The sequence below is a fragment of the Neopelma chrysocephalum genome, unplaced genomic scaffold (genome assembly GCF_003984885.1).
Source record: "Neopelma chrysocephalum unplaced genomic scaffold, ASM398488v2 Primary Assembly neopelma1_252, whole genome shotgun sequence".
Taxonomy (NCBI): domain Eukaryota; kingdom Metazoa; phylum Chordata; class Aves; order Passeriformes; family Pipridae; genus Neopelma; species Neopelma chrysocephalum.
In genome coordinates this window covers 2,232,971-2,253,146 of record NW_020897914.1, presented here as the reverse complement: position 1 = coordinate 2,253,146, position 20,176 = coordinate 2,232,971, and the positions used below count along the sequence as shown (strand labels likewise).

General features: G+C 48.2%; 1 protein-coding gene across 3 annotated transcripts in view; it reads right to left on the bottom strand.

Annotated features, from left to right (window-relative positions):
* Nucleotides 1-20,176, bottom strand: part of VPS8 (VPS8, CORVET complex subunit) — a 67,831-nt gene that overhangs the window by 7,293 nt on the left and 40,362 nt on the right. For all 3 annotated transcript variants that reach the window (XM_027703915.1, XM_027703917.1, XM_027703916.1), the window contains 9 exons: nt 16,355-16,496; nt 15,654-15,743; nt 15,195-15,237; nt 14,364-14,467; nt 13,188-13,266; nt 12,241-12,323; nt 5,774-5,854; nt 4,254-4,423; nt 3,057-3,225 (listed from right to left, as the gene is read on the bottom strand). In XM_027703915.1, coding sequence (XP_027559716.1) covers nt 3,057-3,225; nt 4,254-4,423; nt 5,774-5,854; nt 12,241-12,323; nt 13,188-13,266; nt 14,364-14,467; nt 15,195-15,237; nt 15,654-15,743; nt 16,355-16,496 — 961 coding nt within the window. The remainder of the gene's footprint in view (nt 1-3,056; nt 3,226-4,253; nt 4,424-5,773; nt 5,855-12,240; nt 12,324-13,187; nt 13,267-14,363; nt 14,468-15,194; nt 15,238-15,653; nt 15,744-16,354; nt 16,497-20,176) is intronic.

Here is a 20,176-nt window from a genome sequence, read left to right as displayed (position 1 = left end):
CTCACTGACACCAGGCAAATGAGTTTTGGGGATGGATGGCTGAGACATCAGGAGTGTTTCAGCAGGTATTTAGGCAGAGCCCAGCTGCTGTGCCTTCACCCAGTGTGCCTCAGTTCACTTCAAACACCACAACAGCAACACTGCGAGACTGCAATCGGATTAAAACCCACCACAAACACAAGCTCTCATTTCTGTGAACTCTCACTTATGGCAGGGTAGGGAAGATGGGACAGATGATCCTTTAGCCCCAGCAGGTTATCCTTAGGATGGCAGCAAGGCTTAGGGGATAACACAGACAGCACAAACTTTTGGTAGCAGAACCAGAGGAAAGAAAAGCCCCCCTGCCCTTTTCCCCTGTTCCCCTTGGCTGGGGTGCCCCAAGCCCTCAGCCCAGCCAGGCCCCACTTGAGTAGGAGCTGTCACTGATCCTGTGATGGGTCAGTGATGGTTTGTGGTGTCTCTCCACCTCCCCAATTTCAGGGACTGGCTACAGCACCACACACACAGCACAGGGCACAGAAACCCTGTCTGTTGGGCTGTCGTTTCACATCCACATCTCAGCCACGCTGCACAATTCAAACTGACAGGCCCTGCTTGGGCAGGGCAGAATTAGTGCTGGGAAATGCACTCCAGATGCTCAGTGGCATTTCTCAGTATGAGTCTACTCCTAATTCAAGGCTCCCTGAGAAAATAAATACCCCAGCTGAAGATTTCCCTATGGAAAAATAAAAACCACATTAGATTTTGCCCAGAGACAGACTAAGTTTTCAGGGTCTTCAAAGAGGCTGCAAGGAAACACCCTCCCCACAGATCCATGCACAGAATGACCTGGAAGTTCGGAGATGGGGTAAGGGAGGGCAGGGCTGGGAGCACAACCCTGTGAGCGTGGCCTCCCTCGGGATTTCCTCGTCCCACACAGAGCTCTGGGTCTGCCAGCAGAGTTCGGAGGGAACACAGAGAAGCTCCATCTCCTCCACATTCCCAGCACCTCCCCCATCACAACGAGTCAGTTCTGTGACTCAGCCCACGGCCTGGCCAGAGGAATCGGCACCTCCCAGGGTTAATGAACACTGCTGAGGGGGGATTGTTCAGCAAACAAACTTCCTGGAGAAGCTGGAGATTCTACAGTCTGCTGCCAAGTCTAAATATACTCAGCTTTTTTAAGCTCTGACTGCACAACAGTTTGGTCACATGCAAGTACAACAGTTAAATATTGTAATTTAAATACATGAGGAACATCACAAACTTGGAGAGGATCTGGGACATGGGGAGGAGGAGGTGGGGGGCCTGAAGCAGTGCTGGGGCTCTGCTGAGCCAGAGCCAAGCTCTGCTGGGCTGGGCTGGCTGTGTGTGGAGCAGGAAGCAGTGGCTTCCCTGCCAAGAGCACATGACAGCAGCAGGGAAGCAGCAGCAGGAAGCATCCCACACTCTGATGGCCTGGGATGGACAGTTTCCAACCAGCACTAGATGACCCATGCTGTAACCCCTTTCTTCCCTATCCAGTCTCTCCACATCTCCCTTTCAGCCCTGAGTCCCAGCCAGCCCCTCACTTTCACAGACACATCAGATAAATAAAGGGAAGTATCTTCCCTTCCCCAATCATTCCCACGGCATCTGGAGCACTTCCCCCATCTTTCCTGGGGTATGTCCACACTGGTGTTCAAGGGGAGGCACAGAGGCTCTGGTTGCCCATGAGAAACCCAGAGAATAACCCAGTGATCAGGCACTGGGATCAAGTGTCAGGCACTTGAATGCTGGATGCAGTTTTAGTACCTAATTTTGCCTTGAGCTTCTGAAGTGCAGCCCAGCCTGTCACCCCCCTCTACAGCCACTGCTGGGGAGCAGGAGTGCAGAGGGGGAGATGTGGTGCTGCTGAACCTGCCCAACTTTAGAGCCAGTGCCCACATCCCCCTGCAGCAGGGCAGCACATACACACACAGCCTGGTTGGACCCCAGTGGATTTACAACCTGCCAGGAAAGCTTTCCATGCTGTCACCAAATAAAACACTCACACAACCTGACTGCAGAGACTGCATGGGGCTCCATACAGGCCTCTGAGGTGCCTTTTCCTCCCTCCAAGCAGGAAGCCTTTCCTGTTAGTGCAGCAGCTGCCGGGAGCTGAGTGATGCCATCAGCCAGCTTTGGATTGGGACGGATTTGGCAGAAACTGGAATCATCTGCTGGAAGAAAACTGAAGTACTACTATAAAAATGTACTCCAAGATTGAATTCTCTTGGTTCCAGCAGTGAAGACTCACTGCTCTGGGTGCATCTGTGTGGTGACAATGCACTAAGTACCTCGAGGCACAGGAACAAACCCTCCTCAGTGGCCGCCTTTGCCGAGCGCAGAGTTCAGCTCCCCACGTGCAATGTCCCTGAAGACATCCCAACAAGCTGCCTGCCAGCGTGGCTGACAATCCTCAGCACAATGCCAGGGAAGAGACAGCTCCATGCATATGGAGCCTGCACTTCTGTTTGAATCAGGGACGGTGAAACTTCTTGAGCACAAATACTGACAATAAACACAAACTAATTCTCTGTTCTCTCACTCAAATCCAGCTGCATCAGTCTTGGTCACGCACAAGCTTCTTAAAACATCACACTTAGCAAAGTCAAAACAACCTTTACCCAGAGCCTGGTTATCTATTGGGAAGGTGGAACAGAGGCTCCACGATCCAGCCACAAGGAACATGCCAGCTTTTAACTAAGTTTTATAGAAGACATTCCTGAAAATAGTTTGAAAGGAACTGTGTCTCCCGTGTCCCATCCCAGACTCTCCCAAACAAGACAAAGCAGTAGATGCACATAGCAGGCAACCAGCTGCCAGCATCCAGCTGGCCCTGCCATCAGCTCCCAGGCCTTCTGGATGACAACATTTCCACAACTTCCACAGCTCTGTGTACCCATCAAAATAAAATGACGTTCAGGAACGTGACCAGTCGGCTGATAGGGTTTGACAGCTACTGTTGGATCAGGGACTTCTCTGGAAGCACAGACACATGAGAACAAAGCAATGACAAAAGCTTACTCCAAGAGAAACCACCTCCCAAACCCTACCTGTGCCAGGGATGCTCCAGTTCCTTTTTTCAGCTCTGAGAAGTTCTCACTCAGTTTTCCTCCCTTGTTACTCGAGTTGCATTTATAGCACATCCACCTCATGAGGCCCTTGGTGACTGTCCCACACTCCTTGCTCAGCAGGCACAGGGAATGGTACAGGTGGCCACAGCTGGAAAGAGAAGGAATCAGTGCTTGGAGGCAGGGCAGCCCCTCCTGAATCATAGAATCACAGAATCAGCTGGGTTGGAAGGGACCTCTGAGATCATCAAGTCCAACCCTTGATCCAACCCCGCTGTGGTTCCCAGCCCATGGCACTGATGCCACATCCAGTCTCATCTTAAAAACCTCCAGGGAAGGAGAATCCACCACTTCCCTGGGCAGCCCATTCCAATGGCTGATCACCCTCTCTGGAAAGAAATTCTCCTAATATTTAACCTAAACCTCCCCTGGCACAGCTGAAGACCCTGAGCCCTCTTGTCTTGCTGAGAGTTGCCTGGGAAAAGAGACCAACCCCCACCTGGCTCCCCCCTCCTGTCAGGGAGTTGGAGAGAGTGAGGAGGTCTCCCCTGAGCCTCCTCTTCTCCAGGTTGAACAGCCCCAGCTCCCTCAGCCTCTCCTCATAGGACTTGTGCTCCAGTCCCTTCCCCAGCCTTGTTGCTCTCCTGAGCTCTGCACCATGGGGGGAAGTGGCTGGGCAGGGGGACACAAGGAGTGCAGACAGCAGTGTATGCACTCCCTCCCACCTGCTCACCCTCCTGTGGCATTCCCAGACTCACCACAGGAACAGTGGGTGCCCATCTGCTGGTACAGCCACAGGACAGAACAGCCAGGTAACAATGACCTGTCCTGTTGCACAGACACCTGGGCACAGAGGGGAGCACGGGACAGGCCAGCCCCAAACACAGCCAGGGCTGGGGGGATCTGAGCTGCACAGACACACACGGGAGCCCAGGGTGCTGCAGTGCCCCAGGAGCACTGCTGGGAGCAGGGACACAGAACTGGGAGGCCATTCCCTGCAGAGAGCAGAGCCAGCTGCATGCAAAGCAGGCCCTGGTGGGTTTGATTAGCCAGCCCTTCACAGGGAGACATGCTCACAGGAATGGAGATGATTACTCGTGCAAGTCAAACACCAGGAGCTTTTTTCCCCTTTTAAAACTCCTAGCACATCACAGCTGTGACCCCACCCCTTAACTTTACCTGAAAACAATGATTTCATCAGCAGTTTCTTGCCTCCTCTTGTACTGCTGGAGACAGATGCAGCAGTAATCCTGCTTTGGGGTGAGCCCCCTCGTGACAGAGGCTCTCAGGTTACACAGGGACCAGTGGAGATCGTGGTTTAAAAGGCTCGTAGTTGTCTCTAGAAGGGTCTGTGTGGGAGACAACACAGAGTAACTCTGTCAGTCTGTCACCTCCACGCTGCACAAAGTCCCTGCTGATCAATTCTTCCTAACAAGCAGCTTAGCAGATCACTAAGAGCAAAAACAACCCAATAAAATCCCTTCTTCTATGTTTTCTATCCACTGCCCTCAAAACACTTCACCTTTCAAGGCACGTTAATAGAGGCAATTCCTCTCCACTCTTAACTAGACAAGCTCTGTATTGATTTTTGTCAAAGAGCATTAACAGAGACATGGCAGGCTCATTTTGGCATCTTTCACACCAAACCCCCCCTTTTCCCCTCTACCTGGTGAGTTACTGCTTACATCCCCCACTTCAGGAGAAACGTGCTGATAAAAATCAAAGCCCAAATGCACCATGGCAATTAATGCATTAAAAAAACCCTGAAGTGCTCCTCTTTTCCTTCCCAACAGAGATGTCCATTTCTGAAGAGCCAAAAGCCAACACCCTGTGTTTTCAGGGGTCAGGTCCCCTCAGCAGCAGCAGGTGCTCAGGTCTGTGACCTGCGGATGCTCCACAGCAGCAGCTCCCAAAAGGCTCCAGAGGCTGCAGCACTGGCTCACATCTGCACATGCAGCCTGTCCCACAGAGCTGCCAGGCACTGACAGAGAGTTTGTGCTGCTCTGACAGACTTCACCAGGACCCCAAGCAGAGCTAAAGGCTCTTCATGTCCAGCCCTCTACAGCAAAGTGATTTCCCACTGTATTTTTACTGGCTGCTGGTGCAGGGAGGCCTGACCTGAGCAGCAGGTGGGATGGCAGTGCCACAGGGCAGCAGAATGAGGGAGGTGACTGGAGGAAGACCATGCATTCTTGTTTAGGGGAAAAGGAGTTTTAGAAAGCTACTGAAGTGTGGAGATTGCCTGGGATTTGGGACTGGACAGAGAAAAGCAGGACTGAGGTTAAGATGAAATCTCACCAGGTCACAAAGGAAGTGCAGCATTACCATTGGGACGTGCAAAAACAGCCTAGTAGAAAAATCCCTTATTTAAAACTGCCTATAAAGACAAAGCATATCAGTTTTGTGCTTTTGAGTCCCTAACTGGAGGATGAGCTGGAGAAAAGCAGATGTTTCTCCTTCCAGCACATTTAACACAGAACTGAGCTGCAGAGGTGTTCACCATGTACCCATCAGTCCCTTCCCTTGCAATCTGTGAACAAAACAAACTCATCCCCGGCCCCCAATCACACAGAAATCACTCACACGTCCACTGCCTTTGCCCTGCAGACACAAATGACAGATGAGGGAGAACAGCAGGGCCACACAGCCAAAATAATCCTGTTTGCAGCATGGGCAGAACAGAAACACAGCCAACTTACCTGTTCATAGTTAAAGGTGTCCAGCATTCCCAGGACAAGCCCTTGAATTTCTCCAAGTTTCCCTTTTCCATAAACTGGATCCTGTGTGAAGAAATGAAAAGCTGCAGTTGAATCACAGGATATGACTGTTCTGATTCTTCTCAAATAATTCTTTTCCTCCAGATTGGCACCACAAACAGAACCTTTGACTGCAGAGTTAAATATGGTGAATGTGCCCAAGGACAGCAGAATAATCCCACATACCGAGGGAAAATTGGTAATTAGCAAAAATCAGTCGATGGCAACATCAATACTAATTAGTGTGCTTGGGTCAAAAGACTTCAGACCTTGGAAACTCCATTCAGGAGGTGCAGGAGCTGACTGGAGAATGGCATGGCCAGCCAGCTCCTGGGCCCCTGCTCCCTGTGCTCTTGCCCACTCAGGAGTAACTCACCCCCCAAGCTCATCCCACACCCCCTCAGCTGCAGGAATGCCAGGCAATCCTGATCCCACAGCAGATGGCAGAGGGAACAGGGGCCCGGGGCACTCCTGGTGCTGCAGGGGTGATTTCCACATGCCCTGAGCAGCTTTACTTCCATGGCCCAGCAGCATAAGCAAAGGGCTGTGGTACAGTTCATCTCCCTGGTGCATCTCACCCTTCCCCAGCCCTGCTCCAGCCCAAACACCCCCTTCTCCTGCACAGCCACCCTGGCACTCTCTGGAGCATCACTTGGTGCAGGACAGGAGCGTGACATGTGCCAGGACAACCACAGCCTCTCCAAGGGGCAGATGGGCAAAGCACTGGAACAGGGGGGGACTTGGGCACTGTCCCTCCCTCCTGCCAGGCCCTGCTGCACAGCACGAGTGGGCTCCTGCCAGGAACTGCCCAGGGACAGCTTGTGGTGGCTCCCAGTGTCTTTAATAAAAATGGGAAGCAAGGCAGAGGAGTCAGGTCACTGGCAGGATCTACTGGCTGCTGCAGGGGTGAGATCCATGTGTGCAGCCCAGCTTGATCCAGGTTCACCCTGTCCCTGTATCCTGGACAGTCTGACCTGTGAAGAGCAAGGCCGTGCCCCCCCATCCCAGGCTGGCAGCAGCGAGGCCACTCGTGCCTGTAACTGGAACAAATCTACCCAGGAATGCTCAAAAGAGGGTCTGGGAATTCACCCTTTTGGAACACAAGTCCTCAACTGGCAGACACTGAGTTGGATCTGGAAAACAGCATTTTGCCCTGCTGAGAGGCACGGAAGGAAGGGGGAAGCTGCTGGGAGCTGAGAGAAGCTGGTGCAACGGGCAGGACATGGGTAAAAATAGACTGGCAAGATGTGGAAAGGAAACTAACCTAGAGAGTAGAAAAATGGTGGGGACACAATGGAAACAGGAACTGGAAGAACAAGCTCTGGATGAGATCAGTGAGAGAAAGTAGGAGCAAGGATGATTCCATGCTGAGACTGGGAAAGGAAAATCCACAGTGAAAAAGCAAGCTGACAAAGACAGCTAAAGCAGCATGGAAGTTACTCTGCAAAATACTCTGAGGGATCACCAAACCAGCTACAGAAAGCAAGTCAGGGAATTCTTGAACAGCCTTCATGGGAAACATGACAGGTAGAAACACCAATGTTCAAGCCTAAATAAAAACAGCACTGAGTCCAAACCAGCTGTGGATTTGGAGCACGGGGGATGGAGCGTGAAGAGCTGGATGTGCTGCAGGGGCTCCTTTTCTGCAGGGGAACACACAACCTGAACATTCCAAGGTTCCCTTCTTTGCACCATTTAACACACAGCACAGGGAGCACATTGCACTGAGTCACCCCAGGTATTATGGAGGGGCAGCAGGGACTCACCACTTGCTGTGCTGGAGGTCTTGTGACCCACAGTGCACAGCAAGTCAGTTCTGCATCCATCAGATACTTTTCTAAAGCCCTCAAGTACATGCCCAAAGAAAGGCAAATGTCCACATAGCACCACTTACAGAGAGCAGCTAGAAATTCCTGCAGGTGGAGACTTTCAAAGCCACTTGTTTCTTGTCTGGAGAGGCAGAGGAGGGAGAGAGAATAAAGGCCCACCTGCAGCTTTGCCGAGAGGGAACCCAAGTCTGAGGGCCAACTTTCAGTGGCTCATTTGCACTCAAGTCACGCTCAATGACCTCCAAGACACTTGATGACCTCCAAAAAGAATGGCAGGTAGGAAACAAAGGGACTGTCCCCTCTGCAGGGGAGGCACATGGTCTGGCCAAGCCTCACCCCAGCCTGGCAGCTGAGTGCCAGCAGTGAGTCCATGGCCATTCCCTGCCGGCAGCGCTTCCTGGGCCTGGCTGCAGCTCTGCCTCTGGCAGGAATCAATCCACAGCCCTCAGTTCACTTCTCCAGCCAGTTACAATGTTTTCTTCCCGTTTGCTGCTTTGAGCCCCCACAGAAGTCCCAGTCACCAGAGCCTTGTGGGATCCATTACCTTTATGGAGGAATATCCTCCATTAATTCCACCCTATAAAATCGGTCTTGGATTGGAATCCACACTCCAGGTACAAATGTGCCCCCCGTGCCGTGGAACAGGCATTGTACCATCCAAGAACAGCTGGCACTGCCCTGGGAACATGGCATTGGCATGGGAAGCCAAAGCCAAACTGGCTGCCCAGTGCCACCACCAACAAGCAGCTCGGGAAGCACTGGCTGGTACCCAGGGACAGGCCAGGGGTGCTCATGCAGCCCTTTCAGCCAATTCCACCTCCTCCATTTCCAACTGCTTTCCAGGTCCAGGAAACAGCCCTTGCTTTGCTACCAGTGCTAATAAACTCTGAAAACACATTCACTTGCAGCTTCTCCCCTCTGCCAGGGGACAGACCAACCACTGTACACAGAACTAACCCCAGGGCTGACCTCCAGGACTGGGAAGGAAAAACAGCCAGAGACAGTCCTAAGCAGGAATGGCAAAAAATACAAGGAAAGGCTTTCTGGAACAGTTTTTAGAGATTCCTTCCTTCCTTTCCCTCTCTGGGTTTCCTACAGGCGGCTTTTACATTTCTGGCTTCTCCAGTTCTCCATTTTGTAGGAGGCATCAGCTGCATGTGCTTACAAAACATTCAAGAAGGATTACAGCTTTGTAAGGGAATTAACACTCAACCTCAGCCTCTTCAGAGAGCACTCCCATCCTTAATAACACGGAATTTTTCTTAATGCTCAAGAGGATTCCTCTGCTATCTCTCCTAATGCGGTTAGTTCGGGCTTCCTAGTTAATAAATAACCCCACAACACTACTAAGGATGAGCAAGAACATAAATGTATCAACCGTTATTTCATATGGCTTCGATTAGATGCCACTGGGTCGATGTGCTGGGACAGGCAGATGTCAGGAGCCCCCCTGTTCCCTGGGAAAGCTGCAGGCCTGCTCACAGCCCCTGCAAGGTGCCCTTTAGCCAAGCATTTTGGTTGCAAAGTTAACATTTGCATAAGGTATAATCTGTAAGCAGTTAAGCCCAGAAGAGGAAGAAAAACAGTCCACTAAAATTGGAACACTCTAATTCCTCTTCAGAAAAGGCAAGATAATCTACCTCAGTTTACTGATGTCATCCACCTTTCAGCAAATCCCCCAGGGAATTCCTGGGCAGCTGTTGCCCCTCCCAGACTGCAGCTCTACCACCAAGCCTTGAGCTCTGCTGGAGCAGCTTTGGAGGGCATTGTCAGACAAGCACCACTCACAATTCTGGGTTTCACCAAAACATTTGGAGGGCTTGGGAAAGGCTGCCTGCACTCCAGGGCCCAGAGAGGCTGGTTTCAGAGTTGACTTGCGGTCACAGTTAAGGTGGTGCATCAATAACACAAAGAACAAGGCCCTGTGCACTGCTCAGAGCCGAGACAGAAGGGTTTGGAATTTTACATGGCTTCAAAAAGCAGCCACACAGCTCTGCAAAGGGAACCCCCAGCCAGGGCTAACAACACAGGGCTCTTGCTGTCTGGGAAAGCACCATGCACACATGGCATGCTGGGATTCTGCCCTGCAGGGCACTTTGGTGGCATTCCCAGGTAATCCAAGGAAGCAGATGACAGGGAGGCAAAAAATCCAGTGCTCCCTTCTGCCTAACACAGAGGGAGTTTGTTTCCTGATCCCCACCGTGGCAAGGGCTCAGAAGCCCTGAACATTTGAGCTGGGCACCCATGACACAGCCATGCTGCAAGACATGCTCATCACCATTCCCAACACCAGCCTTCCAGCTGGATCAAAGCAATTCTTCCAAGGGCCAGGCTGTGCATCCAAACAAAACCCACAGAAACCCTCCCACAGGCACCTGCTGCAAGCCCTGGAGCAAGAATTTAACCCAACACACTACAAACACACAGTGACCTAGAGCAACGCATCCCAGAATGCCAGAAAGAAGGGTTGGTGTGAGGGCAGTGTGGATGGAAATGTGGGGTTTGAGCACAAGAGCAAAGGATTCAATGAAGGGTCTGTCTGGTAACAAAGGACACTGTTCCCAGCCAACAAGCCAAGGAGGTGCCAAGCACTGAGGGCAGCAGGTGGGTAAGACCCAGCACAGACAAGTGCTCAGTGGCAGAGCCCATCTCCTAAGGAGGAGGATGACAGGTCTGGAGAAGCTTAAGTGAGCTTCAGAGGCAAAAATTCACCTTATAACAGGCAGCAACTTGTACAGGACATGACTGAGCTGGTGGCATCAGTCAGAGGATGCCCAGTGAGGGGCTCACACACCCTCTATGCCCACAAACCACCCAGACCACATCACTCCTTCCCACACACCTGAGGGGTTTGCAAACACACGAGTGTGAGTGGAATCTGTAAAAGAATGAGTGCTAAGAGGCCAACTCCACTTATCTAGAGATCCTGTAAATCCATACCACCTCCCCTTCCACAGGATCTTCTCTTCATCTTTACATTGTTTTCCCTACAACTGTTTCCCAGTTACGAGGGGAAATTACTGCTCCCATCTCAGGAAGTTCTGATACAATGCTCTTTACCTGGAATTCAGTCCTTCTCTTTCTGCAAGCATTTCAAGAAGTCATCACTTTTTGCTCTAGTTGTACAAAAATATCTGCCTTTCCAAATCTCTCTTTTGTCAGACTGGATTTGTAGGGCTGACCAGGCAAGTGGAACGAGCAGGAGCAGCTCCCCCTGCCTCCAAACCCAGTGACCAGAGCTGCTTTCAGGAATGCCTGACCCATTTCTGTCCCCAGCTTCACCTGCTGAAGTGTCCCCTCAGCCTCTGCACCAAAGCCATCACAGCAACCACTTCCCTCCACAACTGACAAAGACATTTCACTCCCCTGTTGCCTCCAGGACATCAGTGCCACCCTCTAGAAATGGGATTTTCTATTGCTGCTAAAGAGTCCGTCAGAACCAAAACAGAAGGAAGTATTTCAAGCCTGCCAACAAGAATGTCTCTTCATCCCGAGGGGAATGGGATCTTCCCCCACTCTGTAACACCTCCCAGCTGTGTTATCTGCACAGTGGGCACGGGTTTGACTCTCAGCCCATCCTGGTAGTTCTCAGCATAACCCAGGGAAGCCTCCTTGGCTGTTCCCCACTCACAGCTTCTCCATCATTTCCTGCCTGCATTAAACATCAAAGGACAACAGGAAACCAAATCCAATGGCTCAGCTAAAAGCAGACGAAATAAGTTATTGAAGAGTCATTAGGTTTGCTTGACACTTTCTACCTTTGATAAAACCACATTTCATTTGATCACACTTTTTATCCACTCTTCTACAACATCCTTCGCTGTCTTATGATTTTTTCCAAACTCCAAGACTGTATTGAGATCAAACCAGTAGGTTGCTAGAGGTGTGTTCACCCCGTGAAGCCTGTAAGCCCTTTTCTCCTCTCACCTGGAGCAGACACTGTCTCAACTCTTCAGTTGTTCCACTCTGCAGAGCAGACAATTCTTCTAACTCCTTTTCTGCATTTCTCAAGGTTTGTTATTAAATCCCAAACTCAACTTTCACATGTTTTGCAAACTAACAAATTAGAGTAGCTCATGACCATTCAACCCAAGGACCTGCTTAAAATTATCTCTTCTACAAAAACAAACATCTCTAAAATAAAATTGCATCTTCTATCAAATTTTGGGCCCAATCCTGATCTTTCTCCCAAGCCCACACACTTAGTTTTAGTGTCTTCCCAACTGCCCATCCCAGAGCCTTTGCTAAATGACTTTCAAATGATTTAGCTCCAAGTTTGAGAAATTCATTGTGGTTTTGCCTCTAACCCTGCCAAGTTTCAATTCAAAGTAATTGCAACCCTTGAGATAATATTTTATTTGGTTTGCAGGAATTACCTCAATTATCTTCTCACAGGTTTATGTGTTCCCATGTCTCTGAGGTATTTCTATCAGCTTTCCCAACTTATCTCACCAATGAACTTTTACTGAAACATGTGGAACCCAACAATCAGCTGAGCTGATCTCTAATGACCTGAAAGTACCTTTTCCCAGTAAGTGAGTGGCAGAGTTTGGTGAAACCTTCCTGTCTGCAGGAACTCACCTGGAGGATTCTCTGCAGGATGGAGGGCAGGGCGATGAACGCAGCCATGTTGTTCAGCACCTGCATAGTCAAACTCTTCAGAGCTGGAATGTCAAACACAACAGCCACCAGCACTTCATTAGGATTCAGGGAGTACAGAGACCAGTCTTACAGGCAAAGAGAGTTTTATTTCAGGTCACGTGTTCTAGTTTGAAAACAACTTTTCTATTTTTCCTTCTGCAGGTTTTGCACTAAGCACACACGGCCTTTTGTAGCACAAGGTTTTGATACCACGATGCCTCTGTGTTCTCTCCCACACCCCCCACAGTGAACATTCCCATTTTGACTTACTTTGTAGCACTATCATTCACTTTTCCTACCACTATCACACGCCAGTTTGGATGCCTTGTCCATGTTATGGCCCCACAGACTCTAAAACTTCCTAGCAGTGACCTTTGAAACTTGTTTCCAGATGCCTGATTCCCTAAATAAGAGCCAACATTGACATATGCATGGACTCAGCAATTCAGCTTCTTTGGGGGATAATTAGCAGGTGCAGGGAGAAGTGCCCAGAAGGGCTGGGCATGGACAATGACAGTATTATGTCAGGAGTTCCCAAAGCACTGACTACAACCTCCTTCCAACCCACAAAGCCTTTGTGCACGCTGTGCACCTTGGCTCCTTCAGAGACCATCCTCAATGGAACCAACTGACTAGCACAGCCTATGGCAGGGACCTTCCTCCACTCAGGACAAAATAAAATACAACTAAATTAAAAATAACTATCTCCCTGACAGCTGCAGCCAACCAAACATCCAGCCTGAGGTCAGCCCTACAGTCATGCAGGTCAGGGAGCAAAATATTTAGGAATGGAGGACCAAAACTGCTTTTCCTCTATTCCTTCAGCAGAGGAGAGACAGCACACACTTATGATTCGTATTTGGGGTTACAAGAGCCAAAATACTCACATTCAGAGTATCGACACTGTGAAGAACCAGAGGATTTCTGTGGGGACATCATGGCCTCCAGCAGGGGAAACCACAGGGCCTGAAATCATGGAATGTAAGGGGAAAACCCAGTAAGAACAGGACAGTGCTAAAAATGAGCTCTGAGCAATGTCAGAGGCCATTTGCAAAGACTCTTCCACACTCTGAGAACTGCATTTCTCATGACTGCAGTGGGACAGCACTGAAACATGTCAGAACACCCTCAGAGCAAAGCACCTGGGGATCTGCTTTCAGTCTCCATTGCTCATCTCAGACCCAGATCCTGTTTGATCAGGGTCTGAGCACAGGCCTTCGGCTCCTCCTCTCCATTCTCACCTGTTTCTTTACTGGGACAACAACCTACTTCTACTTCATCCAACTACTTCTCCCTGTGAGACACAAACTCTCTGGTGTAGAGACAGCTCACAGAGTGGGTAGCACAGTAAATGGATCCCAGATGGAAAGGGACATCTAAACTCTCTCCCTATCTGTTGCTCAGTGACATCCTTGTGGAGGAGACACCGGGAGGTCACCTCTACACAGGACACTGCCTGTGAAGAGATTACTCAATTCCTGACTTCCAGCCACGGGACCAAACCATTCTCAGTTCTGAGTTCAGATATGTAAATCATGCAGAATGTTGGGAGTCGAGATGCCTTGGTGAAATGGAAATGCAACCCCAGCCCGAGGAGACAGGCACCCCCAGCTCCCAGCAGGACTCAAGCCATCTGGATTGCCTCCACCCTGACAGAGCAGGCTGACACTACACTCAGGGGCTGTGAACGTGCTCTGCAGCCACAGTGACAGCACCATCAGCTCTGTGCCACCATCAAGTTGGCTCAGAGCTCCCAGTGCCTCCTGCACTGTCTGACTGACATTCCAGCCAGAACTTGGGCTGGAGCTAAAAGCGGGACAGGATGTGGCTCATCTGCCTCCCCACTGCTGACATTCTGTATTTCATCCCTATGAGGGAGGATTTCTCTCTTGTGGGTCTAAAACCTAAACCACTGCAGGGAGAACACAGGGAGGGGAGAGCAATGACTGCCTGAGGTACACCAGTATCCAGTGGATGTGGAAAGGAAGAGGCACGGAAGGGAAAGTTTCAGGAGACACAGAGGCCTCTGCTGATTTTAGTGACACATTCTTTGATTCCCTTACCTCTCTCTGTTGCTGGTCTAAACTGTGTGAATTCCTCTGGCAAAGGGCAATTGTTTTCATTAAGGTATCTTCAATGTTTTCTAGCAAGGAGGGTTCAGCTGAGCCTAAGATTTGGTGGGAAAAAAAAACAAACTGCAATTATAAAAACTATTAGATATGTTAACTCCCAATCCTTCTGCAAAATGAAATCATGCTGTTCATCTAAAGTCTGCTCACTGTAGTCAGCAACCAAATTATAAAGACAAGTCCTGATTTTTGGCACTTTTCCTGAATAGCACAATAAATTGGGCAAATAAAACATTTCATGTAATCAAATAAGGAAGATCTTAGCTGTGGTTTAGGATACAATTAAGTAACAACTATGGGCACTGCACTTAATTAGGTGCCCATGAGTCCTTGGGCTAGTGAACAGCACATCTGTGCACATACTCATTTTCTGTAGGCAGAACATTCATATTTATCTGAGGAATTTGCTTCAGAAAAAAAAAGCTTCTTCCAGCTGTCTCTCATCACTATTCACATGTAATGCCAGCTAAGGCTCAGTAACGAGCTGGAATGGATTCTGAAATGTGTCTGGTAAGGCAGTGAGAGCACCAGTCACAATGGAAAAAGCTGACAGGGCACCTGCTCTAGGTCTCTAGCAAAACTAGCAGTGAGGAAGTGTCACCCAAATAACTACCACAGCCAGGTAAATATAAATAAAAAAGAAGTCACTGCAATACCTAGAAACTTGAAACAGGATCTCATTATGCCAGGTGTCAGGCACAAACACTTTACATTTTTGTGTTTATCTATCTAATAGAAAATGAGATTTCACTTGATGTCTCTTACTTTCATCATCTTGAGTGAGCATCAGCAACTCGCTCTGCAATCGCTGAAACAGAAGAGAGGACACAGAACAATAAACTTTAGAGTTCACTCCCAAGAATCCTCACAGAACTGTTTGGAAAAGGTGGGATACAAAGGCTCATCCCCATTTTCCTCCCCAGTATGATTAACGTAGCATAAATGTCTTTTCAAATAAGGAAGGGAAAGCAGGGGCTGAAAGATGATTTTTGACTAAGAAAAACAAATTTCTGCATGTATTATCTACTGGATGTTTGAAGACTTGCCCAAAAAATACCCTGATATGCTGAGCATGCAGACAACATATTGCTATTTGACAGCAGGGAAATGCTTCCATGGATTCCAGTGGGAAACAAATTTAGGAGCAAGGACAACATCAAACCTGAGCCCAGACCCTGCTGATGGCAGGGCATGGCAAAAGTGCCACAGTCAGGGTTTCAGTACCTCAAGCATAACCAAAAAGGCACCATGGATATCTCCCTTCTTCTCCAGCAAATACGAAGAAGCTTCGTGGAGCTGATGTTTCTGGGTTATCTGAGTTGAAAGGAGGAAAAAAAAAAAAAAGGTAAATGTAAAAAAAAAAAAAAATCTTAAGAAGCCTGCCAGGGTTTGTTTACCCCACGAGACAAGGAGGGCCAGATGGCCAGGCCTGCATGTGCTGTGCTCAGGTTACCCAGGCTGAGCTGCACTCCTACAGCCCCTGATTTCTCAACTATTGCCACCATCAGCACTAAAAAATTACTGTTACCATTGTCATCAAGGGAAGGAACAGTTGCTCTCCCAGCACTAGTCACATTTTGGCAGTGCTGCTTCCCAAAAACCCCAGGCTCATAATTTCATACACCTCCAGCACAATTAATCAGCAGTAACACAGCCCCCCTCCACTCTGCACTTGCTCAGCAGCTTCAGAGCACTAATGGCCTCTTTCTTATTAGCCCTGAGACCAAAGCCAGAGTCAGGGTATTAAACAGACCTAACTGTGCTGCAGGAGAGCGGTTCAGCAGCTGGAGGGAACAGAGAGAGGGAGAAATGGACTGGGAGAGCATCCAGGAACTAATCCTGAAGTACCTTTGCAGCACTTCAAAGAGGCAGGAGCTGGTTTGAATGCATCCCCTGGCCCCTGGCCTTGTACATGTCTTTCCTACCTGGATGGTTTCTTCCAGCCTGCAGTATTCCAGAACTTTGAGTGTCTCTAGGACCTGGTCTGGGCTGTACTGGCACAGCAGCTCGATGAACTGCTCAGTGATGGAGGGTGGTAAATGGATCAGCTCTTGGTTAATGCCTTCTCTGCAATGAAAGAGGTACAAGAGACTCAAGTCAAACTCTAGCCCAGAAAGTTGGCTGGAAAGAAGAGTTTCTTATTCCATTGTGTGTTGTCTTTTACCCTTAGTACAGAACTTTAAAAAATCTGGTTTTAAGAGAAAAATTATGCTGTTTCTACTGGTTCCTGGTGCTGGGGGTCTCTCAGCAGGCATTTCATTTCTTCCACAACACATTCTCCTGATGGCTTAGTATAAATTAGACTATCAAAGACCCCTGTGAAGACAGAGACCAGCAGAGATACATCCTCAGCAATTCCATGGTAAAGAAGCACAAAGAATTTGCCTCGTTTCTTCAATGAAACCTTATGGTTTGTCTTTTCAGATCCTGATTCTCTGTGTGTCCTACAGCCCCTGCTCTGTGTTGGAAGAAATAGTTTGTTGCTTTTTGCTTATCATTCCTGAAATCCTTCCTTGACTTCCTTATCAAATGTTAGTGTTTCATCCCTTTGATCCACCTCACTGAGACAGGAACTCAGGCCTCTTTTAGGGAAACATCCCCATTTTCTAATCCCTGGGCTTCTTATTAAGGAAATGCCAAAAATGGGGGAAAAAAGGAGAGAACAGAATTGTAAGCAGTGCCCACGTCCCTTTGTCCTGACTGTTTTCTACTGACCTTGTGTTTAAAAAGAGCAACATGAAGCAAGAGACCTCAGAGTGAGGACTGAAAGGATGATGCTCTCCTAGAGTCAGATACAGCACCTGCAACCCTCACATGAGCAGCAGCTCACTGCCACTGCACAGGACACTTCCCATGGCCCTTCTGGGGCTGGTGCATCACACAGAGGAACAGCAGGAGTTCATCCTGCCTAGGAAATGGGGCTTTAAGCTCTGCTGAGGCTCCTGTTAGGAAAGAAAATGGATCAAGGCATGTATTTAGTTTTGTTACCTATCCAAACAGGAATTCCTAATCAGGGAAGATGTGTTGATGTGCAAACCCAACAGCCATGAGATGGAAAAGGTCTGATGTCCAATGTGATCCTGTATTTCCTGGGAGTTACAATAGGAATATTTTCATCCAGGAAAGGCCAGGAGAGTGCTGTGCCCCCAGCAAGCCAACAGCAGCTCACTGTGATTACAGTGTCAGTCACTGGACTGGAAGTGATGTGTGCCCAGAAACAAAAGCCTCACCCAGGTACTGAGCAGTGGCCATAATATGGACACAGCTGCACAAAAACTGGTGTCCAAACTCCTGTGTTCTGACATCAGAGAAAGGAGTTTGGAAGGGCCAAAGAAGAGCCCTGAATTCTGGCCTCCTGCATTCACCCCACCACAAACACCCTGTGAACTCCCCCAGTGCCTGGGAGGGAGGGAGTGTTCTACTCTTTCTGTGAGCAGATTAAAATAAAGCACTTTTTACCTAAAATCATCTCTTGTCTACCAAAATAGGAAAAATGGCAAGTCATACATTTATAGTACGAGAACAAACTCTAGTCTGGAAATAACTCTGGCACTCAGTATTCACGATTTCGTGAGCAAGCTGACCTTTCCTCAACCACTTCATCAAGAAAGGCAGAGAGCAGAGAATGGAAAGAAAGCTGGATTTTGATAATGTCTAAAACTAATCAACAGTCCTGAGCCTTGCAGGTCCTGCTCAGCTCCATGAGGTGATGTCCATCTCCAACATAACCATCCAAACGTCTCCCCCTGCCATGTTCTTCCCTAAAAGGAAGAGATAAGTGCTGGTTTCTCAAAAAACCTGGCTCAGAGAGGAGAGCCCTTGTAACAGAACTAGAAGTTGAGGTGTCTGTTAATGTATTTATAAACCCAGAACACTGTGTTGCTAAATAAGTTAATATTGTTGGTATAACACACAAACACGCTTCACTGTGTTTGGGCTTTTTTAGAGGAAAAAACCCAAGAGTTTAAAGTGGTAACGTAGCAAAGGCTCTGATTAATGAGCTGAGCAATCCCCACTACATTCTCTATTTCCTGGGGCTGCTTTATGCTACAAACATATAGACATTTGGTTTTAATTTCCCCAGGCAATTCCTGTTAACCCTGTTTCCTCCCTGCCCCCCTTCCACCTCCTCTAAAATAAATCTCTAGCTAAATTAAATGGGCCAAATTAATCCCTAATGCAATTCCACCAACTAGGATAGTTAGACCAGCACGATGAGTTGTGTCCCCATATGATAAAGCAATCATTTGTATTTTAGACCTTAAAAAGCTCATTTGCTGCTCTAAGAGTCTTTATTTTAATAAGAATTTTGTTCAAAAAAAAAGCATATAAACATTTAGATTGACTGAAAAGAGACAGATGTTTTCAGCAGAACCTAATCACTGTTTTATGTATGAATACACTACAAAGTGTAGGTGTCTCTGCAGAGCAAGATTTTTCCTCTTTCCCTGCCTCTCCCAGGATCCAGTTCAGCTCCTTTCAAGAGGTCTTAGAGGAAAAAAACCTCCCAACACTCAGAACAGACCTGGGGACCTGAGTGTTAGTAAAAAAAGGCCACGTGGACCAATGCACCTCATGGCCCATCAGCCCTGGGGGAAAAGCAGGGATCTGTGGGAAGCTGAGATGCAGGAAGTTGCTCCCCATTGCTGGTTTGAACATCTCACATGTTGCTAGTGATTAGAAGGTAAGTACAGCAGAAATGGGGCTATTTAGCTCTCATTATGGCAGAGTGAAATTAGATACGTTTATTACTCAGAGATTACAGGAGGCACTCTGTGCATAAGATTAAAATCCAGGTTAATTACTACCTTCACTGGCTCCCACTTGCTGCAAGTGATAGCACAGCATAAACAAAATCCTACTTAACTTCCAGCTGGGTTTCATTTCTGCTTAACTTCCTTTTTTATTTAATTAATCATTTATTAACTAAATCGCCTAATTTCGTTCCTATAAAACCCAACCAAGAAATTTCCTTGGCAGAATTCTGATTTTGTTTTGACTTCTAAGGTACACAGGAGGTATGGAAATGAACACCTTCCACACAAACATGGGTGTAAAACTCAGGAAATAACAAAACATGTCTTTGGGTTTCGGTGTTGTGTGTCGGGTTTTTTTGCATTTACATCTAACAAAATCCAGAAAGTGAGTGATTAATTCCAGCTTTAGCTTCCAAAGAATGCTTTGTATTACACTTCAAGAACTAAAAACATTAACACTTGGACTTGGATAATATTGCCTTTTCCTCCTCCTCCTAAAGCACAATTAATTTGTAACTAATTGACAAAACAGGATCCCTCCTTCAATTGCATTAACAATTGCTTGAAACCAACTGGAGCTGTGCATACATAAATGTCTTACAAAATAAATAAATAAAGTCAAGGTCTTGTAGCATTTGAGACTGATTCAACAGCAAGAGAACACTCAGTGCTGAAGAACTGAGAGAACAGGAGCAGATGGAGCAAGCAAGTAGGTAAGAGAGGAGCTTGCAGTGAGATATGGCAGCAGTTCTGAAACAAGACAAATCAAAGATGTCAACAGACCAAAACACTTTTCTGTTTGTGCTAAACTTGGGCCCCTCGGTCAAGTAATGGGTCAGTGGGTTTCTGTGAAGGGCAATGGCAGCCTCAGTCCCAGGGTCCCCATTCCACAGCCATTCCCAGCTCCCCCAGCGTGGGGGAGGCACACTGGATGCACTGGAGGCACACTGGATGCACTGGGATGCACTGGAGGCACACTGGATGCACTGG